General features: G+C 42.0%; 6 protein-coding genes across 8 annotated transcripts; 3 read left to right on the top strand and 3 right to left on the bottom strand.

Annotated features, from left to right (window-relative positions):
* Nucleotides 1–107: 107 nt before the first annotated feature.
* On the top strand, nt 108–2,078 carry Eif2bbeta (eukaryotic translation initiation factor 2B subunit beta). The gene is made up of 6 exons (XM_071783714.1): nt 108–367; nt 437–523; nt 667–948; nt 1,255–1,411; nt 1,507–1,901; nt 1,986–2,078. Exons 1-6 carry the CDS (start codon nt 300–302, stop codon nt 2,056–2,058), a joined length of 1,062 nt encoding a protein of 353 aa, XP_071639815.1. The 5' UTR covers nt 108–299; the 3' UTR covers nt 2,059–2,078.
* A 102-nt stretch (nt 2,079–2,180) lies between these two features.
* On the bottom strand, nt 2,181–3,779 carry Amrt (TM2 domain-containing protein 2 amaretto). The gene is made up of 3 exons (XM_071783733.1): nt 3,233–3,779; nt 3,067–3,154; nt 2,181–2,894 (listed from the first exon to the last, which is right to left on the bottom strand). Exons 1-3 carry the CDS (start codon nt 3,367–3,369, stop codon nt 2,565–2,567), a joined length of 555 nt encoding a protein of 184 aa, XP_071639834.1. The 5' UTR covers nt 3,370–3,779; the 3' UTR covers nt 2,181–2,564.
* Nucleotides 3,780–4,445: 666 nt separating this feature from the next.
* On the top strand, nt 4,446–6,171 carry LOC139825273 (dnaJ homolog subfamily C member 28). The gene is made up of 5 exons (XM_071797860.1): nt 4,446–4,770; nt 4,860–4,991; nt 5,062–5,151; nt 5,232–5,582; nt 5,664–6,171. Exons 1-5 carry the CDS (start codon nt 4,642–4,644, stop codon nt 6,066–6,068), a joined length of 1,107 nt encoding a protein of 368 aa, XP_071653961.1. The 5' UTR covers nt 4,446–4,641; the 3' UTR covers nt 6,069–6,171.
* Gart (trifunctional purine biosynthetic protein adenosine-3 Gart) lies at nt 6,144–11,006 on the bottom strand. The gene is made up of 17 exons (XM_071797501.1): nt 10,728–11,006; nt 10,516–10,596; nt 10,342–10,431; nt 10,019–10,266; nt 9,759–9,958; nt 9,475–9,669; nt 9,265–9,395; nt 8,951–9,161; nt 8,747–8,882; nt 8,453–8,675; nt 8,191–8,385; nt 7,793–8,048; nt 7,514–7,717; nt 7,254–7,397; nt 6,899–7,167; nt 6,544–6,801; nt 6,144–6,405 (listed from the first exon to the last, which is right to left on the bottom strand). Exons 2-17 carry the CDS (start codon nt 10,594–10,596, stop codon nt 6,223–6,225), a joined length of 3,024 nt encoding a protein of 1,007 aa, XP_071653602.1. The 5' UTR covers nt 10,728–11,006; the 3' UTR covers nt 6,144–6,222.
* Nucleotides 11,007–11,741: 735 nt separating this feature from the next.
* Nucleotides 11,742–14,052, top strand: LOC139825278 (succinate dehydrogenase [ubiquinone] iron-sulfur subunit, mitochondrial). 3 transcript variants are annotated; one of them, XM_071797881.1, is made up of 5 exons: nt 11,742–12,128; nt 12,577–12,827; nt 13,157–13,454; nt 13,533–13,655; nt 13,913–14,052. In XM_071797881.1, exons 1-5 carry the CDS (start codon nt 11,961–11,963, stop codon nt 14,042–14,044), a joined length of 972 nt encoding a protein of 323 aa, XP_071653982.1. In that variant the 5' UTR covers nt 11,742–11,960; the 3' UTR covers nt 14,045–14,052. The 3 variants fall into 3 exon arrangements, with proteins under 3 accessions (XP_071653982.1, XP_071653975.1, XP_071653992.1); XM_071797874.1 differs by having other exon boundaries at nt 11,742–12,203; XM_071797891.1 differs by having other exon boundaries at nt 12,062–12,387.
* Nucleotides 14,053–14,067: 15 nt separating this feature from the next.
* LOC139825266 (serine/threonine-protein kinase Chk2) lies at nt 14,068–17,633 on the bottom strand. Its single transcript, XM_071797847.1, has 7 exons — nt 17,133–17,633; nt 16,721–16,996; nt 16,216–16,472; nt 15,934–16,137; nt 15,681–15,854; nt 15,153–15,305; nt 14,068–15,073 (listed from the first exon to the last, which is right to left on the bottom strand). Exons 1-7 carry the CDS (start codon nt 17,281–17,283, stop codon nt 14,885–14,887), a joined length of 1,404 nt encoding a protein of 467 aa, XP_071653948.1. The 5' UTR covers nt 17,284–17,633; the 3' UTR covers nt 14,068–14,884.
* Between the last annotated feature and the right edge of the window lie 290 nt (nt 17,634–17,923).

Raw genomic sequence — 17,923 nt, 5'->3', positions numbered from 1 at the left:
TCTCTTTCAAAGAACGTCCTGAACTGGTGCACACATTGGTGCAATCAAGCAAACATTTTCGGCTACTGCCGTACGTGTAGGTTAAATTGTAGTATACAGTATATACTGGAGTTTGGAGTATATTAATAGGAGGAAAAAGCATTAATTACATCATGGATACAAATATGAAGGCGACGACGTGTCGTATGTAACGTAACGAGTCATGAATAGGGACGAAAGAAACTTTAAAAATTTTCTGGAGTAGCAAGATATATCGTGGTGAATTCAACTATTAACTATTTGAGAAAACGAAAATAAGAATGCTCGACGTGTGTCCGAAAGACGTTAACGAAGGTGTCGTCAAGTTGATAAACAGCATTCACTATGGGTAAGATAATTTTCTTCGAACTTGCAAAGAAATGAAAGAGAAAAAATACATTAGTGCTTTCTTTTGCAGAGAAATTAAGGGCACTCACAATATCGTGGTAGCCACCATCTCCGTGCTCAAGGAGATCATCAACACGACGGAATGGAACACGGCCAAGTATGAACCATTCGTCACAGCTGTTGCATGTTGCATCACGTGTGGCGACACAAGACACACGTGCCAGGCGATAGAAAACGCTATTTATTTCTATTAACTTGCGTCATTACGTTTTGCTATATTATGAACTCTTGATTTTCCAGAGATTTGATGGACCGTGTCACGCGAAACGGAAAGTACCTGGTTAAGACGCTTCCTCTTCAAGCATGTATTGGAAACATGGTGAGAAGGGTATTGCAGATCATTAGAGAAGAATATACCTCGGAATTGAAGAACAAGACGGACGAGACGGATCCCCAGGAGTCCTTGCACAAAATTCTTACCGCTGAGAGTGATCAGCAAATAGATTTCAGCGTCTCGATACCTTTCCTCAAAACCTCCCTCATCGAGCACATCACCGAGTTTGAAGTCGAATTGGAAACATGGTGAGTTACACGTGCATTTTGCATTTATATCATACGAGACGCAAAAATGATGCACGTTCTGTAATATGTTTCAGTAGTCGGAGATTAGATGCAATGTTTGTTCAGATTTTTATATCAACGCCCCTTATATCCTCCACGCACTAATATATTGAACATTTTTGAGTTAACGGACCGTACATGCTTTCAAATAAATCAGATATTTAGAAAATTTTCCATTCTTTTGTGAAAGACATTCTTAATAGGCTTTGTGGATACTAATACTTACGTTTCTTGATAACTTTTTCAAGAACGTTCATGTGTTTGCAGCTCAGAAAACATCACGCGACAAGCGTCCGAGCATATACATTCAAACGAAATTATAATGACCATCGGCAAATCAAACGTGGTGGAGGAATTTTTCAAGAAAGCCGCCGATACCAGGACCTTCGATGTTATAATAGCCGAGGGCGGACCATTTCTAAGCGTAAGTATGCACTTGGCTTCGAGACAAACTCGAAATAAAACTGATTGTGAGAGGAGAGTATCTTTACTAAGGGAGAAATCTGCGAACGCGTGCAGGGTCATGAAATGGCGGTGAACCTGGCCACGGCGAAAATTAAGACCACGTTAATATCAGACGCGGCGATCTTCGCGATGATGTCTCGCGTCAACAAGGTCATCATCGGCACTCACACCGTCATGGCGAACGGCGGACTGCGGGCAATCTCGGGTGCGCACACCGTCGCCCAAGCCGCCAAGCACTATTCCGTTCCAGTAATGGTTTTGTTGCCCCTCTACAAGCTCGCGCCCCTTTACCACTGCTCGGGCAAGCAGAATGGCTTCACGTGTCACGTTTCACCGATGCACGGCGTAATCGACAGTGCCAACGCACCGCTGCTGGAGCGGATACACGCTTACAATCCCGTGTTCGATTACGTTCCACCAGACCTCGTCACATTATTCATCTCGAACACGTAAGACAACCAAGATTATTAATTTATATATAGATTGGCGTTATAAAATCGAGCGACAACAAATGTTTTTATTTTCTTTTTCAGAGGTGGAAACGCGCCGTCCTACGTATATAGATTGCTTAGTGAATTGTACCATCCTGACGATTATGAATTATAAACCATTGTATACGTAAACTACGCACAATCTTTTTTCTTTTTGCGCGTTGCAACCTATAGTTTTAAGTAAATATAAATCAATATATTAATTCTTGGTATATTTCAAAGAGAACTCGCGCAGTGTACTCGGCACAAACTTCAGCGCATGGTAATGGTTTATTTACAAATTACAACACGTTAAATATGAAATAATTAAGATACGTTATAAATAAATATGAACGTTGTTTACTACGTGTAATACGTTAATTACGAAACAACGTCCCGAAGTGGGACGTGAGTAAATTATTATTTACTTCATGCTCCTTCGTTTAATTTCAATTTTCTAACAACCCTCATAAAACCGAGGTGTATGTACGTGGGACGACGGTCGGGGATTCAACCAAATATGGGCGATTCTGAGATCCATCAAATATATAAGTTGACCGCTCTCTCGCATGGAGTCACACGTAATCTCATAACGTACAAACTAAGTTATATACAAAATGTGATCCCTGGTTTCTTGAAATGCTATACGTATGGATTCCAGTTACTGCCGTCTTCAGGTTGCAAAGAGTTCGTTACCAACAAGATAACATCGACGATCCACCATACACCCATGCCACCCAGCGTTAACAGTTTGCCCACCGCTGTCCCGGTCTGTCCGAGGCAGAACCGGTCCATGCCGAGGAAACCCAGCAGAATGCTGTACAGCAGAGTCGTCGCGAAGTAATGGTCGCTGTACTTTATACACGGTATCCCTTCGCGAAAGAATGTCCTAGGTCCGTAACACTCGATGTCCGGCAGCACCGTACAGGACACCTTGGTCTTCTCTACATCTTCGTAGCGAGATCCTCCAAACTGTTAAATCATCACGCATAAATAATTTTAATCTGACGTTCTCACAGCCACACGTGTGCAACGTTAAAAGAAGAAGAATACTTTTCGTCAAGTTTCTTTGATTTAACGTTGATCTAAATTTTACAAACGTTGCAAAAGAACAGAGAAACTGTTACGCAGAGATGTGTCGCACCTTGACACAGCCGAAGCCCGTTTCCTCCTTGGCGGTCTTGTTCCCCTTGTGATCAACCGGATCCTCGCATTCTATGAATTCCTTAGGTCTATAAAAAAACAAAAAAAGGCCACGGTATCTATCTCTCATCTTGAACAAAAACAAAAGTGTCCATTTAAATACTCACAAGAACTTGCACATTACCAGTGGACCATCGGGCCTGTATTCCGGCTGCGGCTCGGCGCTTTTGTTCGCGAGTACCAAACGTTCGTTTCGATTCCATAAGAGGCAGATAGTTACCGTAAAAGCGAGATGTAATCTCATTTTGCCCTGGCTGGCATTTTAAATGCGAGTGACAGCTGACAGCACGCGGAATATATAACGCGAGTAAATAAACGCGCGACCACCATCAATGCGCGAGCGAACGTCAGCGCCGCGGAATTCGGCAATCGGCAAGTGTAGAAACTAGAATTTTTTCTTCTCCCAATAATCGACGGATGTTCACGGTGGCGCGTGCGTCTGCGTTTGCGTCTACGGTCTACGTATTTTGACCACGCAGAACGGAACGCGCGAATCGCACGCGCCAGCATCAGCTACTTTCTGCGTGGTCAAGAGACGTAAACGCAAACGTAGAGTGATACGGGGATTAGCCTTTTCGCACAAGAACATTTTTGTATATTTTAATTTTGCTTGTATTTGTCATACATTCACTATATTTGAATCTCGCGCAAATTTTGGGACAGTAATTTTATTGGTTGCAGGTTGCACGTAACGAAATGATTTTGTGATAAGTAATGGGCGCGTTTAGCAGACACAACTGTTGCACAACTGTTGAGTTCGTCTTATTAATGCTAATGCTAGGTCTACAATGCGAGTCGTAAAGTCGTGAGTCGTAAGAATTGACCAATCACAGTCGATTATTCTTCTCAAATTCGATTGTGATTGGTCAATTCTTATGACTTCTGCCCACAGGACGCGGAAACGCTTGCCGCGCGGCAAGAAGCGACGCGGTAGCCAATCACCGTGTCGCTTTTCCGTAAGAACCAAAAGTTTATTGGCTACCGTGTCGCTTCTTGCCGCGCGGCAAGCGTTTCCGCGTCCTGTGGGCAGGAGCCGTTACGACTCGCATTGTAGACCTAGCATAAGACTCCATAGACGCGGAAACGCCGTGCGGTAGAGTGCGTTGACCAATCAGAAGGCTGCCGCAAGTCGCCTGCGGCAAAATCAAAATTTGTGATTGGTCAACGCACTCTGCCGCACGGCGTTTCCGCGTCTATGGAGTCTTAGCATAACAATGGCCGCGTTCAGCAGACCAAGCTGCTGAGTAGCAGTCGAACGTGATTGGCTCTTACTTTTAGAACCAACCAATCAACGCAGAGTGTTGATGAGACGAACTCAACAGTTGTGTCTGCTGAACGCGGCCATTATGCGTTGCGTGGTTGGTTCTAAAAGTAAAGTGGTAAGTGCCACGCATGTTCGCCCGCTGAGGGCGCTGAGCGGTACGGAAACTGCAACGTGACACGTGACATTGTTGACATTTTAACGCTAAATCAAAAAATCATAATTAACTGTGTTTATGTCACTCATCATGCGATCATGCTGTCCTTGAATCGGCTGTTTTCCAAGCCGGGTACTTACCTGGCGCACGTGTCATCTGCCGAGTCGATCATACTCAAGAGGTTTGAGCATCGTTTTAATGCCAGGCAATCCAGGCATGCTGCAAAGGTATAATATTATATTATGAATATTATAATCCACACTGATCTCTAATATATGTAATTTCATGTTGAAATAATTTCAATCGTATTTGATAGAAGTTGTACGAAACGCTGGGCGTAGCGGAGAGTTGCGAGGACGAGACCCTGAGATTGGCGTTTGTTCAACTTGCGAAACGGTTTCATCCGGATAGCGGAGCGCCAGAAGCCGATGCTGTTAGATTTTCCGAGGTAACGCCCCGTTCCTTGAGATAAAGAAATGAAGTGAGTCTGCTTCTCATTGTGCGATTGTTCAAAGTAGATTGAACGTGCCTACAGAGAGATTCGAAGAATCAGGAATGCTCAGAGAGACGCGGAGGCATCGTTGGAGGCGCAAGAGTTTGATATCAAGGTAGCTATACTCTCGACAAGGTAGCTACGTCACATCTTCCATTTGATCCATTTCAATACCGCGCGTGTCTTTATTTGCAGCACACTGCGCCACAGCATCGTCATTACTTGATTTTCGACGTTGGAATCGGTACGCCAAGCAAGAGGCAAAAATTGCACACGATACAAAGGGCGCAGAAAGCAGTTGACAACGTGATGGAGCACAGACTGAAGAAACTGCAGGCTGAAGAGCGCAACACGTTAATCGGCATGGATAAGCAGAAGGCCAAGGATATCAAAACCCGTTATGGCATGGATCGTTTGGTGGAGGACTTGATTCAAGAGGCGATGAACAAGGGTGAATTCAGCGATTTACCTGGAATGGGAAAGCCACTCAAGTCCATAAGCGCTACAAATCCCTACGTCGATTTTGTCACCCATAAACTGAATCAGGTATACAGAAGCATGAGATATTAATTTCAACTTTTTTAAAACATCTTTAAAATAATTAACTCATTTATATTGATATTGCAGATATTGATAGACAATGGATTTACTCCCGAATGGATACAGCTGTCAAAGGAAATCAGGGAAGAGACTGAGGATGTGAAAAAGAAGTTGTCGCAAGCACGCAATGACGTAAGCGAGCTCCCGTTAACTCCAAAAGATGAATCGATATGGAACGATAAATTAGAAAAATTCAAGACTACAACCAAGCAGATAAATATTAAAATTGATAAATATAATTTGCTAGTTCCTATACTCCAAAAACAAATGCTCCATATTAGATTGGACGAGCTTGCCGAGAAGGCATTATCAGTACCGCCTTCTAAAAATATAAAAAAATATGCGGACACTAGTCACCAAGGTTCAAACGAGAGCATATCTCAGGACTTGTATAATTTCATAAGCAACTTGTTTAGCAGAAAAATTACTTAGAGGATAAGCGGAAAAGATGTGATATAGATATAGGAAACTTGATTGTACATAAATATAAATAATGAGATGAAGATGTAACAGTATAAAAAAATACAACTTTTATTTTATAAACCTGGCGTGTGTATATATGTACAATAACATGTGATCTCTCTAATTAACTCCAATGAAGAGTGCCATCTTCTTTCAATTTTATACGACCAGTCGCCAAATGTTTTAACGCACGAGGATAAGCTAGATGTTCCGCTGTCTTCACACGCTCTTGCAAGATTTTCTCAGTATCGTCTGGGAACACGGGCACCGCTTCTTGCTCAACGATAGCTCCCGAATCTATGTCGACCTACGTGATAACACAGGAACAAGATTGAATTCAAGAAGATGATTTACATTAATATAATCGAACAGAGATGCTACAGAGCTGTCTTCTTATTTAGTCCGATTAAACTAAAGAAAAATTCAATCTTTTTGGTAATCATACCTCTACAAAATGAACGGTGCAACCCGACACACGCACACGCGCTGCTAAAACGTCCTTGTGTGCATTTGCACCCTTGAAAGATGGCAGCAATGAGGGATGTATGTTCAACAAAGCTCCTTTCCAGTGCTTTACAAATTGTTCCGAAAGAATTCGCATAAAGCCAGCGAGACATACTATTTCTACTCCTGCAGCATGAAGTTCCACATTCATGGCTGCGTCGAAAGACTCGCGGCTTGGATAATCAGTGTGCTTAATTACCTATGACGTGAACAAATACGACGTATAGAAAGAATATAAACTTACATTTACATTTTTATTTGTAGCTATATGTAACTCGCATCAACGTATTACGTACCACTGTCTTAATGCCAGCTCTCTCAGCACGTTTCAATCCTTCAACGCCAGACTTATTGGAAATCACCAAGACGATTTCCGCTCCAATGTGCTCAGACGGATCTTGAGTAGCATTAATTAGCGCGTGGAGATTCGTGCCGCTACCCGATATCAGAACGCCTACTCTCTTAAGAGGCTTGCTCAGTGTTGCAACCAAGCTGGGAACATACTGTTTCATCTGCAGCTCGAGAACTTTTTCAAAGTTCTCTACGTGCACTCTAGCCGGGCCAACTACATTAATGTTTATGTAAATTAATACGAATATATACGTTGATGTACGTAGTTCTATTAATTATATTCATAGCATGAATACGTACAACATGTATACACGCTTCCAATAACCACAGGATTTTCATCTTTTAGCTTAGCTAAAATGTGGACCTTATATTTCTCGGGGCATATCAAGACCGCACCAATCCCGCAGTTAAATGTCCTTAACATCTCATGTGTACTAATTCCGCCTGTGCAAAATAAAGATATTATTCGTATCGATTTATAAAAATGTTTAATAAAATTATTTTATATATTTGCACGTTTTAGAAACAGAGAAGATATGTAAACATGATAATATACTCACCATGTGCTGCTAACCAGCCAAAGATTGGTAAAATATTCCATTTTTTCGCGTCTAACGTAACACCCAAGTGTTTCGTTAAGATTCTAGGAATATTTTCCATAAGACCTCCGCCGGTGATGTGCGCAAATCCCTTCACCATGTTGGTTCGCAAGGCAGGAATAACGCTTTTTACATAAATCCTTGTTGGCTCCAACAGTTCTTCGCCTACATCATGTTTTCATATGATCCATTTCATCATGATATTATTAAAAGCAGTTCAGTTTAAGAAATATTTCATACCGATTGTTCGATTGCTCTTTGAGAAAGGTGCGACGTCCGAATATTTCTTATCTGCGATTTTCAAAACTTTTCGCACCAAGCTAAAGCCATTGCTGTGCAGACCGCTCGATGGAAGACCAATTACCACGTCACCCTCTTCAATGTTATTCACATGTGGCAGCAAACTGCCCTTTTCAACCGCGCCCACTGCAAAACCTGCCAAATCGTATTCTCCCTCAGGATACATGTCTGGCATCTCAGCCGTTTCTCCGCCTATCTGAAAATTGAAATATATATCTCGAATAAATAACGAAAATATTCCGTGGAGACAGATACTTATCATCTCTCTCTCTCTCTCTCTCTCGCTTATATACGTCTTTCAAAAATATTCTCAAGTTACATAATGAACATTTTGTTACCAAGGTACATCCTGCCTGCTTGCAACCTTCGGTAATCCCATTTACAACTTTTGTAGCTACTTTTACGTCAAGTTTGCCGCAGGCGAAATAATCAAGGAAAAACAACGGCTCCGCATTGTGCGCGAGGACGTCGTTCACACACATGGCTACCAAGTCTATGCCCACCGTATCGTGCTTCTTGCATTCACGTGCTATCTAAGAAAAGAACGTGTTGCTCGTAAACAGATTGATTCTAACACCTTCCTTCGAATTTGACATTCACCTTCAATTTAGTACCAACACCATCGGTGCCCGACACAAGGATAGGATCGTTGTAACCTGCAGCTTTTAAATCAAAGAGGCCACCAAATCCGCCTATGGCGCCTAAAGTGCCAGCGCGTCTTGTGGAACAAGTAGCTGGCTTAATAGCAAATACGAAATCATTGCCGGCGTTGATATTCACACCACTACTTTCATACGTTAACTGTCCTTTCTGCAAAATAGATCTAAAACATTTGATTATTAATCTCGTGAAAAATATTAATCTATTGATTTGTAATTAAATCAATCGTTACACCTGGCGATTCCTTTATGCGCGATGTCCGTTCTAAATTGCTTCCCATCGAACGATATATGCTGAGCAGCTTGAGTAGCTCTAGCCGCTGCCATTGCCAAGGTTGGTGCTATACTGACGGTGATAAGAACTCTTCCGCCTATAAAAAAATGTCGTTGTAATTATCTAGGCATTCGTTTAGATAGCCTTTACTATGCCGTTATTTACCGTTGGTTACTACGTCGCCTTCTGATGAAACAGCCGTGCCGCTATGAAAGACAAAGTGGTCCTGCTTACGCGACACTTTGTCAATGCCTGTTATAACTTGACCCTTGGACGAGGACGTCGGATAGTTGCGAGATGCTAAAATCACACCCACGGCGGATACGTTTTCGCGCCAGGAAACAAGAGACGAGTTTAAAGTTCCATCGCAGCAAGCCTGTAATTTATATATCAAGCACATTAGATACATACCGATAAAATAAATTTTTTGATATTGTATTCTATATGAATATGTGAGATTTAACAAATTGAACGTGTACCGTCATAATTGTAAATAGATCCGATTTTAACAGCGGCAACACTACTTGTGTCTCAGGATCTCCGAATCTGCAGTTAAATTCCAACACTTTGGGACCATCTTCAGTCAGCATTAAACCGGCATATAGTACACCTGCAATATTGATTTCATGTAAATAATATTGATATGCGCTCGCATACTTTTTAACATCCGTCAATAAAAGATTACAAACCGACAAACGAAATGTTCTCCTTTCTAAGTCCATCGACAGCTCTTTGGAGAACTGTTACCGTCACTTGTTCATATTCCGTCTCACTTAACAGTGGACATGGACAATACGCTCCCATGCCTCCCGTATTTGGACCTAAATCTCCATTGTAAATTCTCTTGTGATCTTGTGCAGGCATCATGGGCACAACAGTCTTGCCTAAATGTGAACAGAATTTCAAGTAACCGTCACGTTCTTTTTTCATTAAAAATTCGGATTGCGGATAGCATAAGCGTAGCCTTGTTTACCATCTGTAAATGCAAGTACAGACACTTCTTCGCCCTCCAAGAGTTCCTCGACAACTATAGTCTCACCAGCAACTCCAAATTTCTTATCGTTTAACATTTCGTCTATCGCGTGGCAAGCTTCCTGCTGGTCTTTTGCCACCACCACACCTTTACCGGCCGCCAAGCCTGAGGCTTTCACCACAAGCGCCTTAAACGGAGCACTGTGACAAAAGGGAGCATTAAAGTTTTCATATTATTTTCCTCGACAAAAGACTCCTTACCTTTGAACAAAGTTCTTCGCATCCGCAGCGGAGGTAAAGCCTTGCCACTTTGCGGTAGGAATATAATTTCTGTCCATAAATTGCTTCGCCCAATCTTTATTAGCTTCAATCTGGGCTGCTTCCTTCTCTGGTCCGAAACACTTGACTCCCACATTTTTCAGATCGTCTGCCACGCCCTGAGCCAGAGGGTCCTCTGGTCCAATCACCACTAAATCAATGTTGTTGTCCTTGCTCCATTTGGCAACCTCCTATAGAAAAGAACGAGATGTAATCAATATCACACGACTGATGAAAAAGTTATTACAGAGTGACATTACGTATACCTTAGTATTCTTGACGTTTAATTCAACTACGTGCACTTTATCCACATCTTTGATGCCAGTATTCCCAGGGGCGACCAAGATCTCTTTCACCTACATCAAACAGAATGTACGCTGTACTAATCTCTGTCTCTGTCTAATAAAAGCTATCCATCCTCGTAATCCTTTTTAACTTACACTTGGCGACTGAGACAATTTCCAACAAATGGCATGCTCCCTGCCACCGCTGCCAATTACCAGGACTGTGCTCTGGGTCATCTGCAAGTTAACAATGTGCTTTGTCGAAACGGCGATGATCACGTGAAATACATTTAATTATTGAAATATCGACGACACTCGTGATTTCTAAATTTAATAATTTCAGACTAAAATCCTTCCCAGTCACTCACCTTACACCAACTTGTAAGCTCCGCAAACCCTCGATTTGCTGTTAATTAAACGCAAGTAAACGTTGTTTACAGTTGCCGGTGAGTTTCCCGAATAATGCGTTGTTCGGACTTTGGACCTGCGAACGAAACGTGGGATGCCACAGGTGGTCTGCGCGAGCCGTTCTCGGCGCAACACGACGACGACTGATGACGACTGACGACCCGCCAATCGCGCTATACGCAATGACAGCCCGGCGCTCGATCTCTCGCTCTCTGCGTGTCTCTGCGGGAGTTAATCTGTAATAACTCGCATATCGTTCGCGCGATGACCCGACAACCTTTCGGCAGGCGATTTAAACGATCTCGGGAGGAGATCGCTGGATCTCACGTTTACATCATTATTACGTTGTAACAAACATCTACAGGAAAAAAAAAGACCAAAACGCACGCGTTTCTTATTTAACGATTCTAACGCTTGCACAATTTTCTTTCCTTTACGCTATCGCTATTTCTTTAATTTCAACTCGCCTGATGGATATTTAATAATCTCTAGATGCTGATTATTCGAGAGAATTGAGAGAATAATAATTTTGATACGTTATTTCATAAGTTGTGCAGAACAGATGTGATAATCGCGTTGCGATGCAACAAGTCCGTATAAATGTTCGTCAACAAAATTATTTCAAGATTATTTGGCGGCCGTAAGGTCACCGCGCACACGTCACTCTTATCGCTATTGTTGTAACTTGTTTGCATTACGAAAAATAACGTAACGCACGTTTCATCGATCCAAACTCTACCCCGTTCGATTGAAAATAACTTTGCGGCGACCGCGGTCGACCTCCAAGAAGGATTTCAACATGTTCAATGAATAATCGCCGAATTAAAGAATACATTTTATGTGTAGAATACATTGTACATCTACTTGTAGAATACATGCGCATATTTATAAAATTTATATATATTAAACTATTCACAAAAATTCAAAGCGCATGGAACGTAAAATGATTAAATAAACTCTACGCTGAATTTCGCTGCAAATTCTATATCGTCTAAAGCGGGCTTTGGTTGTCCGCGTGAAGTTGGTCCGCTCGATGATATTTTGTTCGCGTGATGACGTTTAACGAGTCCAAGTCCGAGATAGACTCGACGAGACGTAATGATCGGAATAGCGCGACGTGACATCACGAAGACACTGTCCTCGAGACAATATTGTGCGGTAGCAACGGCAGGTCACTCGACAGGGGGTGGGTCATGTACGCTGCTGTGAGCGGAAGCGCATCCACGAGCTTCTGGTCGCGTGGACTCGCGCGCATTCGCGGGTCGAGATTGTCGACGTCGGCCAACAAGACTCCGAGTGGGCTGGACAAGGTGGTGGCGGCGGAGGTCGCGGCTATTGCGGCGTGTAAAGCGCCTCTGAAAGTTAGTCACCCCACACTCGAGATAAAGCATGAAGATCTCTCTATCGCGCAGGAAAACGTGAAGATGCTCTTTTCTGTGCGATACGCCGAGTTCCTAGAACAACAACATGCTATGCATCTTTTTGCTAAACGCTATATTTTAGCGAGTGGCAGCCTCAGTTTAAAATGCCTAGAGATTAGTTCTTTGCAGCTGCATAACGTTATACTTTCTGTATATAAAATGAGATGTTATAAAATCAGACAAAAAAATGGAGAGACAAGTACAACCAATTTTGCTACAAAGAACAAATCTTATGATATATTGAATTGTCGAGTAAAAGTTCTTTTGCACATATCATATTGCAGTATGATGTTTTCGAACTTTAGGAAAGAATTAGAAAACCTAAATCACATATAATACATGTACATACACTTAGACGCGGCTGTTATTTAGGATTAATCTTTCACAGGAAGCAAAGGTTGTGCCGAGGCTACAAATTGTACGTGTGTACCGATGGAATCCGGAAACGCCGCAAGTGAAGCCGTACATGCAGCAGTTCAGCGTGGATCTGAACAAGTGCGGCACGATGGTGCTGGACGTGTTAACGTTCATCAAGGCGCAGCACGACCCGACGTTATCCTTCCGGAGGTCCTGTCGCGAGGGGATCTGCGGGTGTTGCGCGATGAACATTGACGGCGTGAACACTCTGGCCTGCATAACGTAACTCGTCGTTCTATCGTTTGATTCCTGGTGTCAAATCAGGCACGAGGAATATAAAAACTTGTCGGACGTTGGTCCTTGGAAAACTTTGATATTCAATCTTTGGTAGCTTGATCCGGGATTTTGAACATCTGGGTTACTGGTAGTATTTCGAATGCTTGGGATACTTTGGATGCTTGGAGGTCTGGAATTTGAAATAATCCCGTTAATTTTATATTCGGGTTTAGTTGTTTTCCCAGCCTTCTCCATCGGGATAAGACGCTTACTTCCAAGATAAACTTTATTTTAAATCGCGTAAAACATTGCCCGAAATTGCTTAAAATCTTCAGAAAGGCAAAAGAATCTCCGCAGCCGCTGGTTATCTATCCTTTACCGCACGCGTACGTGATTCGAGACTTGATACCGGACATGGAGCAGTTCCTGGGACAATTCCAGAAAATCGATCCGTATCTAAAGCGACCGGGTGAGGACGACTTCCTCGGTATGCGGCAAATTTTGCAAAGCCCAAGGGACAGAAGCAAGCTCGACGGCTTGTACGAGTGCATAATGTGCGCATGTTGCACATATTCATGCCCTCCTTACTGGTGGCTCGGCGACAAGTACTTGGGTCCTGCGGTACTATTGCAGGTAACGACGCGACATTTCTACGATAAACATAACAAAGGTTCATTATTCATGTACGTGTCCATTCGCTTACATCACTAGGCATACAGGTGGGTGATAGATTCGCGGGACATGGCGCATAAAGAGAGGCTGGCAAAGTTACGAGACTTGTATTCGGTTTATCGATGCCATACAATCTTCAATTGCACCAAGACATGTCCAAAGGTGAGTCTTTTACGACATTCTTCACTCGCCTGCGATACAAAAAAATCTTGGGGTCGGTTGTTTCAACCTGTTGGCAAACTAATAGTTAAATCATGTATATATCTTTGTTTATCCTTAACATTAGACAAAGATGGACATGATTTAACCATTAGTTAGCTTATCAGTAGGTTGGAACAACCGGCCCTTAATCCACCTCAAAAGAGATAAAATGTCCAGATTTTAATCTTACTCGTCGCACGGTGTTATATATCCAATAGGGTTTAAATCCGGGAAAAGCAATAGCGCAACTAAAACGTTTGCTTGCCGGGCTTGCCAAGAAGGAAAAACCAGACCTCGACACAGCACTTCCGAATCCCTGCTACGGCGAAGAGCACGGCAGAAAGGAATAAAAAAAAAGAGTAGGACAATACAGTTCGCGAGACATTCACCTTTATTGTATAGTGTCCACCACTCTGAATAAAGACCTTTGTATACGTGAACGCTAGGGCGATTTTGTTAGCGTGTAACGGATGATGGACTCGCAACAATAATTAAATGTACAAGATAAATCAAGCCTACATTTTCTACACGTACATTTCGCATTAAACATAAGGCAGTCTTAATCTCTTTTTATTAACATTGCTATCCTTGAAACATCTTAAATTTTCTAATAAAAAATTATAAATGATAACGTAGCACTTTTTATCGGTCAACACGTGCTGTAATACGCGCGTTTCTTATTTTATGTACTCTTGTCGTTTAATTAAATCACAATATATACGTACAATACTTTGACTGTACTCGTCAAATTAAGCCATGTAAAAAAAAAAAAAGAGTATATAGCGCCAAGTATTTCATCACACAGCAATAATCTTACTATTTGTTTCATGTTTTCTTAATGTCTGAATTAATAAAAAAAATATATATTCAATTGCAATTGTAATTAAACGGAGTGTATGTTATTATAAATGCTTACCTTATATTGTACTATATTATGTTGTACTATTACATCATTTATATGGCAAGACTGATTTTACTTATTATAAAGGTTTCCGATATTTGAATATGTATCAAATCTATTGAAAGACCGTTTTCCGTATGAAAACTTTTCTAATAAGTAGGTAATAAGTAGGTAACACATCCAATGTATCACATTGTAAGCAATGAGATGCCAGATCTCGTTCAGAGGACACTAGGTTTCCTCTCATCTTACTCGCGAAATGATTCTCCTTTACCCTGCACCTTTTCTTTCAAACCATAAGCCGCGGACGTTTGTGACAGACATTCGAAGGTGGCACATTCTCGTCGTTGTCCATGTTATTGCCCGTTAGCAATCTATTCACTTCTGTTTGCATCCGCACGTCTCGTAACCACGAACTTAGCAAGATCTTGGGCACCGTTATACGTTCCCTCGGATTCACCGTCATCATACGTTTAATCTAGAACAAGGAGTTAATCTCCGTTAACAAGTGCAAAGCCACAATCATAGTTGATAAATACAGGCGTTATTACACACACCAGATTTGTAGCATCTTGTGATACATGTTGAAAGAGCGAACGTGGAAATTCATACCGTCCACCTATAATCTGCTCCACTAAAGTGGCATTTTGAAAAGGGACCCTGCCGCTCAAACAGACGTACAATATCACTCCCAAACTCCATACGTCAACCTGAAAGAATACCAATAAAATGGAGCAAGGTTCTTTTATATGTTTTTACACGTATTTCTCGGGGTACTGGATAGCTGCTCAGTGTGGAAGAACAGTAGTTTATAAAGCAAAAGATCCAGGTTCAATTTCTACATCCTACAGCCCCGTGTATTAAAGTAAAATTATTTTATCAAAGATTAAAAAACATTTTTAAAAACAAAGCAAACGCTTGTTAAAAAAGATTAAACAAAATTTGCCGGTTCTGTAAAGAACATTCGTATTCTGCATTGGATCCTTATCTATCACATCCTAGATAAGCTAGTGCTGCGATTTTAAGGAAATTTGAAACTTTGTAATCAAGAATTATATTTCTCCGTAGACCATGTAAATACACACTTGACTTGTATAAGAACTGCGTCCATTGGTTGTCAAAATCTCGGGGGCAACGTACATGGGAGTCCCGCAGAATGTTTTCATCATTGTGTGGGCATCTACAAACTTGGACATGCCGAAATCTGATACCTTGACTAAAGGCTTATCCGACGTGTCCTTTAGCAGTATATTCTCTGGCTGTTGAGAATTTATCCATTAAATAATAACAATATAATATAATCACATGAAACATTCAGCTAATGGTTCTAACGTGTACCTTCAAGTCTCTGTGGGTAATACCCTCTTTGTGCAAATAGTGGACCGCGAGTACAACTTGATAGAATATCAGTTTTGCACAAGATTCAGACAGTTTATCTTCATTTTTTATTCTATCCAACAACTCGCCACCTTCCATTAACTCGAGAATAATGTACATGGCTGCGGGCGTATCGTGAATATCCTCCAAATGAATTATACAGGGCTGAAACAAAAATCCGAAACTTTTGTGGTATTCAAATTAGAAGAGCGACATGAGAGATGCTCGAAACTTTAAACTTACATGTTTCAGCTTCTTTAATATTTCAACCTCGTTTCTAATGTTGGCCGGATTATTGAGAATGTTTCCAGTCCCAGTGCTAAAATAATTTTTCTGTATAATTTTCATGGCAAACATTCCGGAACCATCCTTGTTAAACAGTAGCCTCACTTCGCCACAGGCTCCTGCTCCCAGTTTACGGCCGATCACGTACGTCTGCTTCAGTTCTGGTGGCAACTCACAACCGTTCTCGTGTACATTCGTACTCATAAACGTATAAACTGTAATTTAAATGATTAATTTCTATTATATCTACACGATTCGATTATATCAGTAATTTATATCGAGGTTTGATGGGTTTGATACAAGATGCAGGTACACTGTCTGTCAACGATTCCTTTCCTGAGATAAGGGCGGGGGGGGGGGGAACATAGAAGCGTCGAGACACCATTGGTTACTTCTGTTATAAAGTCACCAAACTTTTGTGTTTTCACAGGAAAGAAAACATGTTGACGGGCAGTGTATGTACCTGTGAAGAAATTCTTGACCAAGGCAATCTCGGAATTATTTCCAATGATGACGCGGTTTCCACGACCGACCAGGTTCTGGTCGACAAAAGTCCCATTGTAGCTCTCATCTTCGAGAAACACGACCGTCTCATTCGTGTCTCCAATACGCTCCCTGTATATGCGGAAATGTGTCTTGCTCATAACATTCAGCCATTTCTTAGGCAACTCTTTTTCAGTCAGGCAAATGTCGCAGCTCAAGGAGCGTCCCACTGTATAACTAATGTCCCTTATCATATCTGAATCAAGTTGGACAAACACAAGTAAAATTATAAATTATTTCTAAAAAAACATATTTCACACACACACACACACACACACACACAGAGACTTCAGACATATTTCAAGCGCGGTGCGAAAGGCGAAAATCCTTACCCAGACTTGGCAGAGCTGCATAAAGAGCGCACAGCCTTCCCCAGACGACCGGTTGCGTTGGCTGCTGGCTCGACACACCCTGCGACTGTGTCAGAGCATCCGCGTTCTGGGTGTCGGGCAGACTAGCGGGGATAGGTTCCTGCGACGCCATTTCCACTTGGCCGACTTTGCCGTGAGGTTGTGAGGTACTTGATAAAACTTGACCGAAGAGCGTTTCGAGAGCCACGCGGACGCGAGGACGGCTAACCCATCCCTGCCAAATCCGATATCTGCAGTCTGCAGTCTGCAGTGAAAGATCACGCGCCCGAAGATCGCGATGATCGTTCGTTGAAGGAAATCTCGCAAACGATTTTATATCGGATGAAAGATGAAACGCCTGGTGTAACGTACCCCGAAAATTCCTGAGCAGGCAGCACGACACCGGCCGGAGGCACTTTTCACGTAAACAATGGATCGTATACCGGAAGCACGCCACCCACACGCCACCGGCCACGGCTCTCGCGCGCGCTTTGATCCACGTCGATAAACAAGCGCGTAGTATTACCGATCATGATACATCGCGCGACCTTCATTACCGACACGTGTAATAATTTTTTATAATACAACATTTTTTATATTAAATCTTGTATAAAAAGATAATTCCAAGTTTTATTGATTGAGCTTGTCGTACTCCTTCAATATAGCTTTTTGACACGTAGATTTTTCAAGTCTCCCCCCTCTCTCTCTATCAATCATCGTCAACTTTTAATTATATATTTGATAAAAATTAGATTGCTCGAAAGTGGTCAATG

Source organism: Temnothorax longispinosus, chromosome 1, assembly GCF_030848805.1.
Source record: "Temnothorax longispinosus isolate EJ_2023e chromosome 1, Tlon_JGU_v1, whole genome shotgun sequence".
Taxonomy (NCBI): domain Eukaryota; kingdom Metazoa; phylum Arthropoda; class Insecta; order Hymenoptera; family Formicidae; genus Temnothorax; species Temnothorax longispinosus.
The sequence above is the reverse complement of the archived record's forward strand: the minus strand, read 5'-3'. Positions and strand labels throughout refer to the sequence as shown.